The 16,661-nt window shown below is 31.5% G+C and overlaps 1 protein-coding gene across 3 annotated transcripts in view; it reads left to right on the forward strand.

Moving 5' to 3' along the window:
* Positions 1-1,902: 1,902 nt before the first annotated feature.
* Positions 1,903-16,661, forward strand: part of LOC106478904 (lysine-specific demethylase 5A-like) — a 97,833-nt gene continuing 83,074 nt past the window's right edge. Inside the window, exons 1-5 of one of the 3 annotated variants that reach the window (XM_022382602.1) lie at positions 1,903-2,183; positions 12,860-12,937; positions 14,024-14,083; positions 14,398-14,460; positions 15,402-15,578. In XM_022382602.1, coding sequence (XP_022238310.1) covers positions 2,034-2,183; positions 12,860-12,937; positions 14,024-14,083; positions 14,398-14,460; positions 15,402-15,578 — 528 coding nt within the window. In that variant the 5' untranslated portion in view covers positions 1,903-2,033. Of the gene's footprint in view, positions 2,184-2,426; positions 2,634-12,859; positions 12,938-14,023; positions 14,084-14,397; positions 14,461-15,401; positions 15,579-16,661 lie in introns of those variants that run through there. The other 2 variants (XM_013939482.2, XM_022382604.1) reach the window with 2 other exon arrangements.

Below are 16,661 nucleotides of genomic sequence, written 5' to 3' on the forward strand. Positions count from 1 at the left end.
AAACTTAACAACTTTTAAACGATATAAATCACAGCGATTCACAATCTCGATAACTTCGCTCTCGACGAGTGCAAACACACACTTTACGGCTCACTAGCTCGAAACTCAAAGTAACTACTGCTCTCTCTTCATATCTATCATCCCTGCTGGCTTTCTCTGCCAGGCTTATATACTAACAAAGAGGGCATCTCCAACACACTCGATCATTCGAGAAACTCATCACGACAGCAGCTTCACGTAACTTCCGCTGTCGTAACAAATGTAAAGTTGCACTTTGTGCACTAAAGTCGACAGCAGTGTTCTTCAGTGATTGGTCAGGTTATATCTCGAAGTTATAGCCTCCTTTATGTTTGAATGGGAATGACAAGTCACTTGGACAACGTTAGTTGTTCTGATTAAGTCTGATTTTACTAATTCAACTAACTTAGATGAGATTTAAAATGTCTTGAATATAATATTGAGTAAATAGGTCAATTTGGAAATAAATCTTGAGCTAGCCTGATCAATTCACAACTCCAGAAAAGCCAATTATCCAGCGTCCAACACAAGGGCAGTATTTGTTTTTTAATAAATTGTTCATTGCACTTTATATCTAGTCCATTTATTTCTAGCACAGAAATTACTATTCTCCGCAACTTATCTTGCCGGCAGGAAGCCTCCTATTATATAGTGTACCTATCTAAGTTACTTTTTCAGGAAATCAGTTTATGTAAAAATACCCCAATTATAAGTGTTTATTGTAGGTTTTATATCTTTACTTGGTTCGTTAGAGCACCGACAAATGTATTGTTACGACAGCGGGGGTCACGTAACTCTAGTAACACGTCATATTCTCGAAGGTTCGTGAATGCTCGATTGTTTACTAGATATGCGGTATTAATGTATATAAGACCGGTAAGAAGTGACGGCAACAATGGAATGTAGTTGAATTGCAGACAGAGATAGAGACGGACAGTTGGGTCGAGCGCGTGAGTGGTTCGTTGTGAATTATAGCGTTTGTTATAGCGTGACTGTGGAAATTAAGTGTATTGCAAAGTTGTATTCAGAAAGAATAAACTAGTTTTATTTAAGAAAGGACTTGTGTCGCTAAAGTTCCATCGGAAAGAAATTATACGGGAAATTAACTAACGACCAGAGACGTAACAGTATTATATCATTCATCAGTGTCAATTGCATTGGTTTTATAACTTTATTTTCTAGTTATCATTTGGCATTAATTAATTCCCATTTATGTAACAAAACATATATCACGGCCAGATGATTGAAGACCAGTTAATTCAGAGGTGTTCTAACTTATGTTTTTAGCTAGTGCACTTCATAAAATAATCTGTGAAGCTAAACAGACCGTAAAAAACACGAAAAGCTGGAAATCTAAGCAGATAAATAGCAAGCTGCAGGATCATTGTATATTTTCACAGTGGTCACAGTATTTTATCACTAGTTATTATTTCAAACGAAATTATGTTTACTATATGAAAAAGAAATAAACGGAATAAGTGACAAGACCATATCAAATCAGACGTAATTCTAAAAGATAAACGATAGAAATCCTGACAGTTATTTACAACAACAAAGGAAAATAACACTGAAATAGCTGTAATCATAATACTCTATGGATCAAAAACTCAAGCAGTGACAAAATTTGACGAACACTCTGTCATCCTCTCAGCTGAATAACCTACAAATTATATTCTATTTTGTATTCTTCCGCCTGAACAGCATTAATAAATGGAGTTGTTTAGTTTATCAAAATTTTAAACAGTTATAAAAAACGATTTAAAAATATGCAATTATTTTCTGAGATATATGAAAAGCTTAAGCTTCTTTAAGATAATAGGGAATTATATTCTTATATGTAGCAATACATAGGAGTTTTAGTATGTCACTTAACAGCGCGATGGAAGTGTAGTTTTTACGGTCATGCTTCTCTGTAGTAAGACTCTTACTACGTGAAGTGCCCGAGATGGCATTACGAGTGTAGGATTATGTAGTGGTAACTATGTTTAGCTAATTTATTCGGTATTGTACTTTTCATGGAAACAATGGAGTGGGATTTCAAACCTCCACCAGAAGCTCCAGTTTTTGAGCCTACAGTAGAAGAATTTAAGGACCCTCTTGCTTATATAGCAAAAATAAAGTCTATCGCTGAAAAAGCAGGAATCTGCAAAATAAAGCCACCACCGGTTGGTATTCGTACTCTTTTCTATAATATTTTTTTATAGGTTCAGCTGACTAGTTGTAGCACTTAACGTAGGCTATCTCAGGTTTCAGTCTTACTTCGTTTGAGTCTTGTCTACTGGAGTTTGTATTCTTAAAGACTTTTTCCGATTGATTAAACTTACCTAACGAACGGACTTTGACCTCTTTTTTTTTGCCTGCTGTGTTCCCTTTGGATAAAATATGTGATGATTTTATATTACACAAACAAGAGTCTCAATGCCATTTATCTAAGAAAACTACTCGTTTTCTACGATAAATTTAGTTTCAAGATAAAAATCAAGACTTTCTAAAGTTGTGAACAAAATGGCGACGTTATTGTTGACGTAGGAGATTTAAATCCCATCTACTGGAAATCGTATTATCAATTTCATACAAATCAAATGATTTGTATACTTAAACACTAATATGCAGTGGTAACGTTATTTGATTTTTCTTTTGTGAGTGTTTGTTAACATAAAAGTTTACAAGACAGCTTTATATCACAAACTTGACAAAGACTCGCAAAGTTATTTCTTCACCTCATGAAGTGTAGGGTGTAACCTCTTCAGTAATATGTCGTTGGCACTTTGTTTAGCAGGAAAAACTATAAGTGTTTTTTATAAAACAACAACAAATACTAGCATGTTTTTAAGATAACTTGTTTTAAACTGCTTGTAAGCATAGATTTGAGCAATAAGTGGTATTTGTTTAAAACATATGTGTTGGTATTGAAATGGGTTCCTTTCTTATGTGTTTGGCCATACTGCTGCTTATTCCAACTAAATTATTGCTGCATAAATATTGTTTCTTAAAGCTCAACATTTTAAATTATGATGTAGAAGTTTCTAATGAACATTAGCAAGTTCTGTTGTGTGGTAAGAGAGAGAGCATACCATACTTTTATATCTATATGTACATACATGATACAGTTAGAAGGGCAGGGAAAAATTCAAGAATGGAGTAGTTGAGGAAGACAATATGGCTGCCTCTCATCACACTCATCAGAAGTCAGTTTTAGTAGCATGGCTGACAATGAGTAGGCTAGGTGAAATTAAATCAGATTATAAAATTTTTGTCCCAGTGAGATGATTTTTTTTAGATTTTATTTTTCTTTAAACTGAGTATATATAATGAAAATATTCAGCAACTATTTCTAAGTTTTAGAATATGTTAATGGCAAGTTTTAACCAGTATATGGTATTAACTTTTCTTATGCCAAATAAACATTGTCTAATTCTTGAATGTGGTTTTAAATTCAGACATTTGCAGTTGATGCTGCTAATATATTAATTTCTATGGGGTTATGAGACCTTATAAAAGAAGTTTTTTGTGTTAATATAAAAAATTAATTATTTTTGTGATCAAATGTAAAAAAAAATATTGTTTAGGTTTTTATGGATGGTGTAGGATAAAACTTGTGTGAAAATAATGGTATTCAATGGCACAGGAAATGAAGAATAGTAAGATATAGATTAGTAATATTTTGATGTATATATGACCTTCTGCAGTGCATTAAATTAGTTAACTTATATAGTACTTGAAATTTGAATAATTATAGTTAGTTCTGTATGTTTAATAATCTTTTATATTTCTTTTCATCATTGTGAAAATATATCTCTATTGGTGTTTAAAATGTATTGTATAAGCACATTTTATGGTTTAGGTTTTGATGAGCTTGTATAAATCATCCAAGTAATAGAGCTTAATTGAAAAAAAAAAACACATTATCTCTCTCTATCATGAAGATTTACAAACACGGGTAATTACGTTTTGCTAACAAAAAGCTTTCATTCCATAGAAATTGTTAGTTTACTAAACATGCCTATTGTTAATATAGACTATTTTGATAGAAATGGAACCCTAAAAGAAGATACACAAATATTTGTGTAATGCTTTTTGTGTACAAAACCTTAACTTGTATGATTATACTAAAGAAAGATACATTGCAAGATTATCTGAGTTACAATTAAAGTAATTAAAATTGCTTCTGACATAATAAAATATTAGTTGCACATAGAATTCCTGTTGTGGTAATTATTAATTTCAGTTTCAAGTATTTTTTTTTTCCTAATCTCACTAAAGATGTTTTTTGTATCTTGTTAAATTACATAGGAATAAATCAAGAGAGATGCTTAAAAACCATGTTTTATGGGCAACAGGACATTAATCATACAAGCACTAATGCTATCTGTTATGTACAGTAGTAGTACAAGCAGCAAACCTAGTCACTTTCATTTGTTTTAAAAGGCTGTTTAACCCAAATCATCATAATCTAATATTCATGAGATGAAGAAAAAATTAATTTAAAGTGAAGTACAAATTTGATTATTCTTGTATGTTGAAAGCTGTTTTTTTCTTTCTTTCTATGTAACTACACAAAGTTTTTATAAGTTTAGTTGATGCCTTAAACTTAAGTTCTACATTTCGTTCATGTAATTAAACTAAGAATAAAATAAATATTTTTGGGTTGTGTTTAAATAATCATTCCAACTAAAAACAATTTGTTCATACATCTTAACTACAAAGATATCAGGGATTTAAAACTAAAGCTACAATGTATATGCTGTTCATGTATGCTTTCTGAATTTTTTTATGAGGAATTACTGAATCTCTTTCTCCTAAAAACTATGTAATTTGTTGGTAGTGCTTGTGTAGAACTAGATTGCATTAAAGAAAATATATACATTATTATTTAACATATTTTTTTATTTAAAGGAAGTGGTTTTGCAAGCACTTCAAGGAATCATTTGTGCTTGTTCCATTTCCAAAAGGTAAAAGACTGGCACCTCCCATGGATGTCACCTTCCTTTGATTACTGGTACAACAAATCCAAGCTAAATGTATTACCTGTATCCATTTACTTATCCACCAAAAGTTTAAATTTATTGAAGTTACAGCACACAATATATTATTGGACAAACAATTATATAGGTTTATAAAAGAAAGTTCCATTGTCCCCCCCCCCCCCCCACTACAGACAGACAGAAAAACCTGGGTCTGGGCTTTGAAAACTATGCTTATTACCCTAAATATTTAATATTTCTCCTTTCAAAACTAGATATCATTCTGACAGTCTGTTTCTGCACTCTTTCTATCCTATAGTAAGATGGAAACTTTATATACAAGTAATAGCCAAAATAAGGTATTGCTGAAATTGTAAAAGTTTTGGGAATCGTAGTTATAAATCAAAAATTTGTGTAGAGATACACTAGAACTATAATACGTCTCTTCAACACAACCTGGCTGGGCATGGGCAGGTGGTTAGGTGCGCTCGACTCGCAATATGCGGGTTCGATTCCCTGTCACACCAAACATGCTTGCCCTTTCAGGCGTGGGGACGTTATAATGTTACGGTCAATCCCACTAATCATTGGTAAAAGAGTAGCCCAAGAGTTGGTGGTGGGTGGTGATGACTAGCTGCCTTCCCTCTAGTCTTATACTGCTAAATTAGGGACGGCTAGTGCAGATAGTCCTTGTGTAGCTTTGTGCGAAATACAAAAACAAACAAACAGTCAACACAACCAGTCACTTAGCTGTGGGTTTTAAGGATTTTATCAGTAATACATTTCATTCAGATTTTTTTGTCATCAACCAGTCTTCTCTTCTACTAAATTCTTTATGAATTTACATACTACTTATGTCTTTCATATCACAAAAAATTCCATTTATTACCACCATCTGATTTTAATACCAGGTTTGTTTTCTATTCACATTTTAAAACGTTTTTCATTTATCTGGCTAATTAACTTTTTTAAGTATTTGTGTGGCATTTTCTCAAAGGCTTTCTGAAAGTCAAGTTTTACTGGCTGTTCCTTAGCTAAAAATTTGATAAAGTCTAATAGGTTGTTTAGATAAAAAATGCAAAAAATGTCAGATTATTGCCACTAAACATCTCAGCAGCCAAGCTGTTTCTTTCATTTGCAACTCTTAACTCAAATTTACCATCCATTACCAATTTATCCAACCCCTAACATTTAATACCAACTTTCATTATGTTTTTCAAAACAATCTCTAATAACACAGTCCACTACAGTGACCCTTGATTTGTTCCAATGGTCTAAAGATCATTAAAAGTGAAAATGAAACAGTTCTTGTTTTATTTATGAGGATAGTGGTAAGGTAGGCAATACAGAAATGAGTAAGTGTTAGATATGGAAGATGTGCATGGTTCAAATAGCATCTGTTCCAAAAATTAGATGATTCAGTGCTTCATTTTCTCCTGCTGCCAAGGTGTCATGGATATGTTTGTCTTACAGTATATGCATAGTTTGTACAGTATATATGAACATATGTTATATGTAATGCTTGGAGACAGCTTGAATGGGTAATGAAGAAAAACTTTAATATAAGTTTAACATAACAGCAAATGTACAATGTTTGGACAAGGTTTTGTCATCATCGGGTACAAGTAGTTTACACTGACATAGATATATACAGTATTGAACAAAGAGGTTACATGACCGGATACTGTTGCAAAACTTAGAAAAGGTATCTTGGCACCCCAGGGTGTTGGTTTAGAGTAGGGTTGTTTTTTTCAATTAAGATGGATTCCTTGATTTTTTGTTTGTTTATGTTGGGTTCTTTGTTTAAAATGACTGTGTTTTTAACAGACATACTATGGTTTTCTGAGTTTCAATGGTGAAAAACATGGGACGGTGTTTTATTGTTTTCTGTCAATCTAATTTCCAATTTTCTTCCTGTTTCTCCAATGTTGAATTCTGGGCAGTTATTGCATGTTATTTTGTAAATGTTGTTGGTATTGTGTAATTCTAAGTAATTTGTGTTTAGTAACGATTTTAATTTAGGGCCAGGTTTTTGTGAGAATTTTACGTTGACAGGAATATTGTGTTTAATGGCTAGTTTTGTCCAAGTGTGGAAAATTCTTGAGCTGGTTTCAGGAACAAAACGTAAACTGCAGTGTAATGTTCTGTTGTTGGGTTTGGCAGTATCAATTTTGTTCGTGAGTTGAGTTTTGTTGTGGGGAATGTTGGAGAGTTTTTCAACAATAGCTGGTGGAAATTTATTGGTGTGAATGAAGGAATGCTTTATATTAAATTTCTTCATTTATGTAGTCCATTGAACAGAGTCTTGTGGCTGTGTTTATGAGGTTTTTAAGTGTATTGATTTTTGTATGGTGTCACGAGCGGAATTCCAGGGGATGTAGAGGCTAGTGTATGTGTTCTTGCGATGAATTTTGGTTTTAAACTGTGTCCGATCTAATAATTTTGAGGTTAAGAAAAGAAAACTGTTTATTGTTTTTGTGTTTTATGGTAAATTTCGTGTTGGGATGAATGGAATTTATGTGTTTAAAGAAAGTTAGTGTGTGTTCTGTAGAAGTGAAACCAGCAAAAGTGTCATCGATACATCTGTACCAGTATAGTGGGGAATGAAGCGCAGAATGTATGGCTTGTGTTTTGATCTGGGTCATAAATATATTGGCAAGAACGGGCAAAACAGGATTGCCCATACTTAAACCATCTATTTGAAGGAAATGTTCATTGTTGAAAATGAAGTTGGTTTTAGTCGTCGTAAATCCTAAGAGAGAAGCAAAAAGTATGCTGGGGATGTGCATTAACTTGTTGGGGTCATTAATGTAGAGGTCAAGTACAATATTGCAAGCTTCATTGGTGAGGAGAGACACGACATCAAAACTAGGCATTAAGGCTTTCGAATTTAGTTGTTCTAGTGTATATTTGAAACTGAAGGCATATTTAAAAAATGAACCTGCAGATGTTACATATGGTGTGAGAGCCCAGGCTATGTATTTGCCAAGATTGTAGTTGAATGAGTCATATGTGGACAGTATAGGTAGTAGGGGGCAGTCCTGTTTTGTGGTTTAGGAATGCCATAGAGTTGTGGTGTGCATGAATAATTTTTCGTAGACAAAAATAAAGATTGTCAGTAATTAGGTTAACTTTTTTCATTTGTAATAAAGTTGTGTTTAGTTGTTTTTCATGTGTGTTTATTGGGTTGTTTGGGATGGCTTTGAATTTCTTTTTATCGGGAAGGATGTCGTTCATTTTATCGATGTATTCTGAATTGTTCATGATGATAGTGGTGTTGCCTTTATCAGCTTTTATAATTTGAATGTTAGTGCCTTTTTTCAGATTATAAATGGATTTAATCTTGTTACTTGTGAGGTTACTTTTCAGTTTACGGGATTGGTTTACTATATTCATAGTCTTGTTCGAGAATTCTTTAAAAAAGTTATTTAAAATACAGTTTTTGTAAATGTTTAGAGAGGAACAAATGATGTTAATGACAAGAAATACCTGACAGTGAGTCATCAATTAGTTTTGATTGGTAAATATGATGGATTAGCTACTACTACTACTACACTTCATATTGGCTGCTTTTGTATAGTTTACTTTGAGTTGTTTTGATAAGTTTTGAAGATTCTGATTAATGTGAATTAACGGTTGTTAACTGATAAGCTTGGTTTCTTGCTAAAACTAAGCTGTACTAATAACAGTCAAAGTTGTTTTAATAGTAGAAAACACTAGTGGAAGTTTTGAGTGAATTGTTGTTGTTCATTACAAACATAAATTGTAACTCCTGAATGTGTTTAAGACTTTTGCACAGCAGTATATGTATATTGTCATGATTCTGAATTCAAGATCAAAACCATGTTTTCCAGTAGTGAATTTGTCTTTGGGCCAAACAGATCTGTCGAACAATGAAGGATGGAGTAATTTTCCCAATATCTGTAGCAGTGAACCCTGGTCATATTGTAGCCCCTAAAAGTTTTGGAAATTATGCATAAAAATAAAGAATGCTGAAATTATAAAAATTTATGATAACATTGAACTCTATAATTCACATTAGTTATAAAGCAGCAGTAGGATTATTGACATAGAAGGTCATTGGAAGAAGAATGCCATTTAATGGATAATCAACAAGAAATATAACTTAGTTATGAATAAAGACAGAAAAAAAATTGGAGCATGTGCTTAATTTTTAATGAGGTTTCTCTACAATAAAATGGTGTGTAGTTGTCAGGTTTTGTTTGTTAAAAGCAATATGCTACAATTTATTGATATATGTTTATTCTTATAGTAGTTACATGCAATCCGTAATAATTTCCCAGCTTTCTTGTGTCCAGCAATGAATACAGTGTACAAACCCCTCCAAACAACTTTTTATATATTGCATATAGTGTTACTGAGTAAAAGATAACATTGAAAAAAGAATTATCTCATTTAGTAAGTTTGTGACTTTTGATTGTGAAAAAATCACTGAGCAGTATGTTTCTTTGTGTAGACATTAGTTTGATACATATCAGAAAAATGTACATATTAAAATGTTTACTGTATCAAGGCTTAGTATATGAGGCTGCTGTTAGGTACAGTATAAAATTTTATTGCAAAATCATATGTGCAGAGAATTAATAAATATCAAATTATCTTCCAAATTTATACTTTTAGCACAAAATTAGCATGTATTGACTTGAAAAAAGAAATTATAATTTTGGAATTTATTACTTGCATGTACATGTATAAGCTAGTAAATTAAGAAGACTGGTGGCATCATTTTACAGATACCATAACATCCACTAATTTGTAGAAACGGAAGGTTTCAGGAGATTGTACATACTGTATGCTAGGTGGTGGTGTAACTGTGAAATTTTGTCATACTGCACAACATTACATGTTCCAAACCAGTTTGTTTGGATTGGACATCTGTATAGTGTTTGTTTTGTTTATTTGTGTATGAGTAACTTTGCTTGAGACGTGTCTATGAAATATTATGAATGGTACTGATGTTTTTCTTCGTATTTTGAGGAACTAAGATAATAGCCTAACAATCACATATCTTGCTACCCTAATGTTAGAATTTGACTAGTGAAAGTTGTAGTTTACTCTTGTGATCATTAGAAGTGAACTATAAGTATTCAAAAGAAAATTTAAAAATCTTAAGCCTGTCAAAATTGTATTTAATAAAAGTATTAAAACATTAAAAAAAATTTTATGCTCAAAGCAATAAAACAGTTCATCAGGCACCATAAAGATTTTGTCGGCTTATGAAATCAAAGTATGGACACCTCAGGGATTTCCATGGCATCCACTAATGGAAGCACTGAATTAAGCATTATTTTTAAGGTTTTTGTCAGTACTACATTTTCATTAATTTTTACGTAACATAAAATAATTTTCTGCTCAAATGCTTATTTTTATGTTAATTAGTCATAACATTAATGGGCTATATCACTACTGGTTTCTTGGGTTCTGTTTCATGTACTTTATTGTGAATAATCTTTGTCCACCATCTTGTTAAACTTTTGTGACATTTTAGAATAAGCCAGGATCTTTACTCTAAAGTTTCTAAGTTTTTTCAAAATATTCTTCTCTTTAAAATCAATAGAAGTAAAAAAATGAATATGACAGAAAAAGTAAATATAAAAAAAATAAAAGTTAATGTTAGCTGTTAATTCCATAGTTAGGACAGGTAATGTTTTGGATGAAGAGCTAGCTGTAATAATGATAACAAATGTTCTATTTATTCTGTAAATACGTGTGCATAATTATAGTACAAATACTGTGATAATATTTATTATTTTAAGAAATTGCTTTTCTTTGTTAGGTATGTAAATGTGTTTGTTCTAAATTTTTAAACAAATCATTGAGAACATAGCCAAAAAAATCACAGTGATAATTATGCTTTGTTTACATAATGGGTTTTGGACACCTGATGACCTATGCATATGTATATTCAATAAATTTCAGTAATGAATTAACCGTCCACTTATTGATTGAATAAACCTAGATGTAGATCACAGCTTCTTTCATTTTAGATAGGATATTGCCATTAACTGTATTGGAAAAGTAATGTTGACCGTAATTCTGAATTTACAAATTGTATCATCATGAAATGTGGCAAGCTCTTAGTCAACAGTATAAATCTGATGTACAGAAAAAACTGTAGGTTTTACTAAAGTTTTTGTACTAAATATATATTTGTGAAAATGTCAAAGTCAGTCTGACTCAGAGTCTGACAAGTTTTAGTGCAAGGTGATATTCAAGTGAAGAATAAAAATATTTTATCCATCAAGCCATTTGCAAGTTAAGTTTGCACAGGCCCGCTGACAGGGGTGCAACTGCCCAGGGGCTTGGGCGAATGAAACCTGGTTATGCCATAAAGCCCGCAAAGCATCTTTAGCACGGAATATTTTACAAATTAGCTTCGGATGTCATGAGAAATGTCGTGATGTTGATTGTTTTTCTGTTCTTTCATGCTAAATGAGATTTTGAGAGTGGATGAGCAAACCACATTATCTCATCTCTCAAGATGCTATGAGGAACTGCTGATTAATTATGAGGAAATGTGGTAAAACAACTGAAGTGGACCTCCCCCCCTCGAGGAACTGCTGATTAATTATGAGGAAATGTGGTAAAACAACTGAAGTGGACCTCCCCCCCACGAAGAACTGCTGATTAATTATGAGGAAATGTGATAAAACAATCTGAAGTGGACCTCCCCCCCAAAAACCCCAACAAAACTGACAACAACAACAAAGGAACAAGATTAAATGGACAAGCAATTATGCAGATAATTCTAGGTTGGAAGTCACTTGGAAATAGTAGGGGGTAATTCACATTTCCATTTATTTCATTAATTTTGAAGCTAAGCCTGGTTTTTCCAGATACCTTCCTTTGCTGGTGTTTTATATTTCAAAATATGTGTTTAACTTCCTTGTTTTTCAAGTTTCATAGTTAACTTTTTGTTTGTTTTTATGTTAGTTATTTTCATCTAATTATATATCCACATTTGTAAACTTTGATATTACAATATGTTTGAAGTTACGCCAAGAAGCATTTAAAATTAAATAAAGATAAAAAAATCTAGTATTCAGTTCTTGAGTGTGCATAGTATGCAGAAAATTACACTTGCATAAATATATCAGAGGAAGTTCTAGAACCAGGTGATGTTACGTGTTACTAAGGTTATCTGAAACAGTAGCGGTACACATTGATTTTTATATGTAAAAGCTATATTTTTTGTGACCAGAAATACAGTGTCTTGATTATTCATGCCTTGCATGCAGCTATATTAAAGTTTACAGAACATTTCCCCTCAATTGCCTGTTACACAAAGGTTTAAGCTTTTCCTTAATTAATACAAGTTGTGTATTTTAGTTTTTTAAATAATTTGAAAAATGTCTTTGCTTACTTTCTGCACCATCTGTTTTATTGTCACAAATATTAGCATTTTTTTGTAACAGAACATTTTAAATTCATGGAAGATTTACTGCATTAATACACTAATAAAAAAATAAAATTAGAATACTTGTATGTAATTTTTGGAATGTTTAGAAACTTGGTGATTGTTGATAAATGTGAAATTCCTAATTCAAGGAAAAATATGGGAAGTTAGACAAAATATGTGACATGTATACTTAATAAATATTGAATTTTTATTGAAGTTATCATGTATACCTAGACACTAGGCTTAACTCAACTTCAGTTTCAAAGATTTAAAGGCTCTCTTTGGTCTTTTTCTTTGTAAATCCTAAGCATTTATTAAGAAGTAATGTGTAGTAGTGCAGAATGTATACAAATAATTTTTAACAACATCTCAGTGTTTAGTGATGTAGCATAGTTTCTGGGAATTAGGGGATGATGACTGCAAAAAAAAGTAAATACTCATAAGAAATTAATTTCAGGAATGGCAGCCACCATTTACAGTAGATGTGGACAATTTCAAGTTTACTCCACGTGTCCAAAGATTAAATGAACTTGAAGTAAGTCATGTTTTTTGTTTCAGAAAGATATTTACTCTACCTTTTATGCAAGGAAGCACAATACATAGACGTACTTTACTAGGATTATTAGTTTTTATTATGCTGACTTGGATATTTACTATCCCACTGTATTTTTATTTTTGACTTCTGTTGTATCATGCATTAATTTTTTGTTTTCCCAAGTTCAGTTCACTAGTAGTATTTCTCTCCATTTAAAATTTATATTAATTTTTTGTTAATATTAAAGTTTGAGGTCAGTAATATTTTCAAGTGGTCTTATGGTCTAACAGTATTGTTTTTTAAGAGTAGCACACCATCCTGAGAAGGTTGGAATTTTTTTGAAGAACTGATAACAGGGAGTAAGCAGGATATTTATCTTTTGATAAGGGAAAATAATACATACAATAAAAAGCAAAAAAAAAGAAAAGAAACACATAAGTTATACACACAGAATTAAAATTTTTACACTTTTAATGTCAAAATAGATGTTTCAGTCCTGAATACATATGGATGTAGATTATATAACCACTGGAGGATCTATGAGAATATTGGAACAAAATACCTGGAATCAAAATAGATATTGCATAGATAACAATGTGGACAGTGAAAGATAAGTAAACTAATGATCATAACAACAATGATTTTGTGTGACTAATACATGAAATAAAGAAAATAATTGAAAATAAACGAGTTAATAATAATAATCCATGAGAGAAACTGTATTTAGAATTGTTAAAATAAAATAACATATAATTAGTGTATCAAAATAAAGAAAGGACAAAAATTAATACATAACTTAAAATTAAACATTTTGAGAGTAATTATAATGCAAGTTAAATATTACATACAAGAAAATGATCCTCTAGAATAATTCAATAACTAATTTTCAGTATTTCAAGTCAGATGTTACGTGTCTCAATTTTTATTTCTTGATTATTAAATAAGGAATTTGGCTAGACTCCCGAGCTACTGTAAGCCAGTTGACTTGTGGAGCTCAGAATCCATATACTGGAAAACAAAACAACAAATAACTAAGAGCTATTGTAAGAAGATACTATATAGTAATTTTTATTGTTTATTTTACAGGCTACTACGAGGATAAAGTTAAATTTTCTGGATCAGATTGCAAAGTTTTGGGAATTACAGGTATGTTTTGTCTTAAGGAATCAAAATAATAGTGTGTGAATCTGGAAGGAGCCATACATGATAAGCTTTATTTAGGCTATAAAAAGTCATACAAACTGTTTTTCTGAATTTTTAAACTGTAGATATCATAAACTCAGATATATGTTAACACTTACAGAATTTGTTTCTTATGGTCAGTTTTGTGAATTTTCAAACTGTTAATATCATACTAAAGTAGATGTCAACACTCAGAGGATCTGTATGTTTTTTATTGGTCATTTTTATGAATGTTTAAACTGTCGATGTCACACTAAAATATATATCAATACTTGCAGGGCTCTTCACTGAAAATTCCAAATGTAGAAAGGAAACTTTTAGACCTGTATCTACTGCATCATGTAAGTGCTTGAAGTTTCTTATTACAGGCAAGAGTAAATACTAATGCTTGATTTTTTTTTTCAATTTGGGGATTTTGATTTATTTTTAGGATTGTTACATGATACATTTGGGAGCTTCTTTAAATGCATGTTTCACAAACACAAGATCACACTTGTATTGGTATGAATGATGCACTAAATGATATTATTTTCTATACAAGCTGCTGAATAGTAAGTTTGAGGGCATATAATGCTAAAATTGTGATTTTAATATCCACAGTAGGCAGAGCACAGATAGCTCATTGTGTAGCTTTGTACTTAACAGCAAACAAAATGTAGATTTTTAACCATTCAAGAATTCTTCATCCGTGGTAGCTTTGTACTTAACAAACAAAATGTAGATTTTTAACCATTCAAGAATTCTTCATCATGGTAGCTTTGTACTTAACAACAAACAAAATGTAGATTTTTAACCATTCAAGAATTCTTCATCCATGGTAGCTTTGTACTTAACAAATAAAATGTATATTTTTAAGAATTCAAGAATTCTTCATCCGTGGTAGCTTTGTACTTAACAACAAACAAAATGTAGATTTTTAACCATTCAAGAAATCTTCATCTGTGGTAGCTTTGTACTTAACAACAAACAAAACGTAGATTTTTAACCATTCAAGAATTCTTCATCCGTGGTAGCTTTGTACTTATCATTTACAAATTTCAATTTCAAATTTTCAAAACACAGGTCTGAAAATGAAGTACATGATCATTTTGCAGTCACATTTGTAATTTCCTAATTTTATGTTTTTGAATTTATAGCAATGTAGCTGATTGGATGGATGATACAATTATGCAAGTTTTAAATTAAGATACTGCTGTCAAGAAAATATCATGATAATGTAATTTCTTGCAAAGTTTATACATTGATGTTTTCTCAACTGTTAAGTGTGTTCTATATTTTCTAGCATGTCCATCATGAAGGTGGAATGGATGTTGTAACCAGGGAGAGAAAATGGTCTAAAGTGGCTTTTCGCATGGGGTACCCACCAGGAAAGAGCATTGGCTCTCTTTTACGGCACCATTACGAGCGTATTCTTTACCCTTACGACGTGTTTAAAAGTGGAGCGAGTGTTGGTAAAATAGTAAGTTGCATATAATTAAAATTCTTTAAACAAATATGGGGATAAAGAAGAGGTAAAATCACATGTCATACTAAAATATGATGTATATGACTATGCATGTGAAGTTGTTGTGGCACATTGGTTGGTATAGAATTATAGCAAAAAATTCGTTTTGTTTTAAAAAGTGGATTAAAGCACAGAGTCTGAAAAGTAGCCAAAGCACACACGTCATTGTTTAATCTTTTCGATACGGGTCACAGGTGAAAGGCCATGTCATCTCGTTTGTTGACTCACATTCAAAATTTTATTGAACTACTATTTCTTGAATTTATGTCAATAAGTTTGGTATCAAACTGTAGATTATAATTCAAATTTTAGAACTATACATTAGTTAATATGTTAATTTAAAAGGAAATATAAAAAAAACAGATAAACATTGATGTTTGTGTGTCACATGGTATGATGAATGCAACACTGGTTCAAATTAGATGTTTGTGAAGTCAAAATACTAAATCTATAGTTTCATGCGAATTAGGAACTCAAATTGCAGATATTGACAAGCTAAAATATAAAATAAGGTCTTATCTTGCTTATATTGCTCATGTAATAAATCAAACATAGTGGCACCCCGCTTACCTCCTCCCATTTTTGGAAATGCTCCCTTATAAACACTTACTTCTATATATGACATGAATAACCAATCCAAAGCTCAGAATGTCCCCCTAGTAGTTTTCTAAGCCTTTCTAACGTACCTAGTGTCATTTCTCTCTTTTAAATCAAGATTTCAATGAGGTAGGTTGTGTCTTTAGTTTGCTCGAAATTTCATATTTTTTTCAGACCCAAATACAGCTTAGTTACTGCATTTGGTAAATTATAGTAGAATTCTATGGCATCAATATAGTAATTTATGATTTTTTGATTATTCAACTGTATATATAAACCTAAAAAAAGATTTTGTCTCATATCATCCAAGTGCAAAATTTTAAAAGGCTTAGCAAACCACGTCAAGCAGCAACTGAGTACAAAGGTCATAACTAGAAGAGATAACTGTTTGCTTTACTTCTTTATTTACTGTTCTATGTTAGGAAAAATAACTTTAAGAAC

This window comes from Limulus polyphemus, unplaced genomic scaffold, assembly GCF_000517525.1.
Source record: "Limulus polyphemus unplaced genomic scaffold, Limulus_polyphemus-2.1.2 Scaffold261, whole genome shotgun sequence".
NCBI lineage: Eukaryota > Metazoa > Arthropoda > Merostomata > Xiphosura > Limulidae > Limulus > Limulus polyphemus.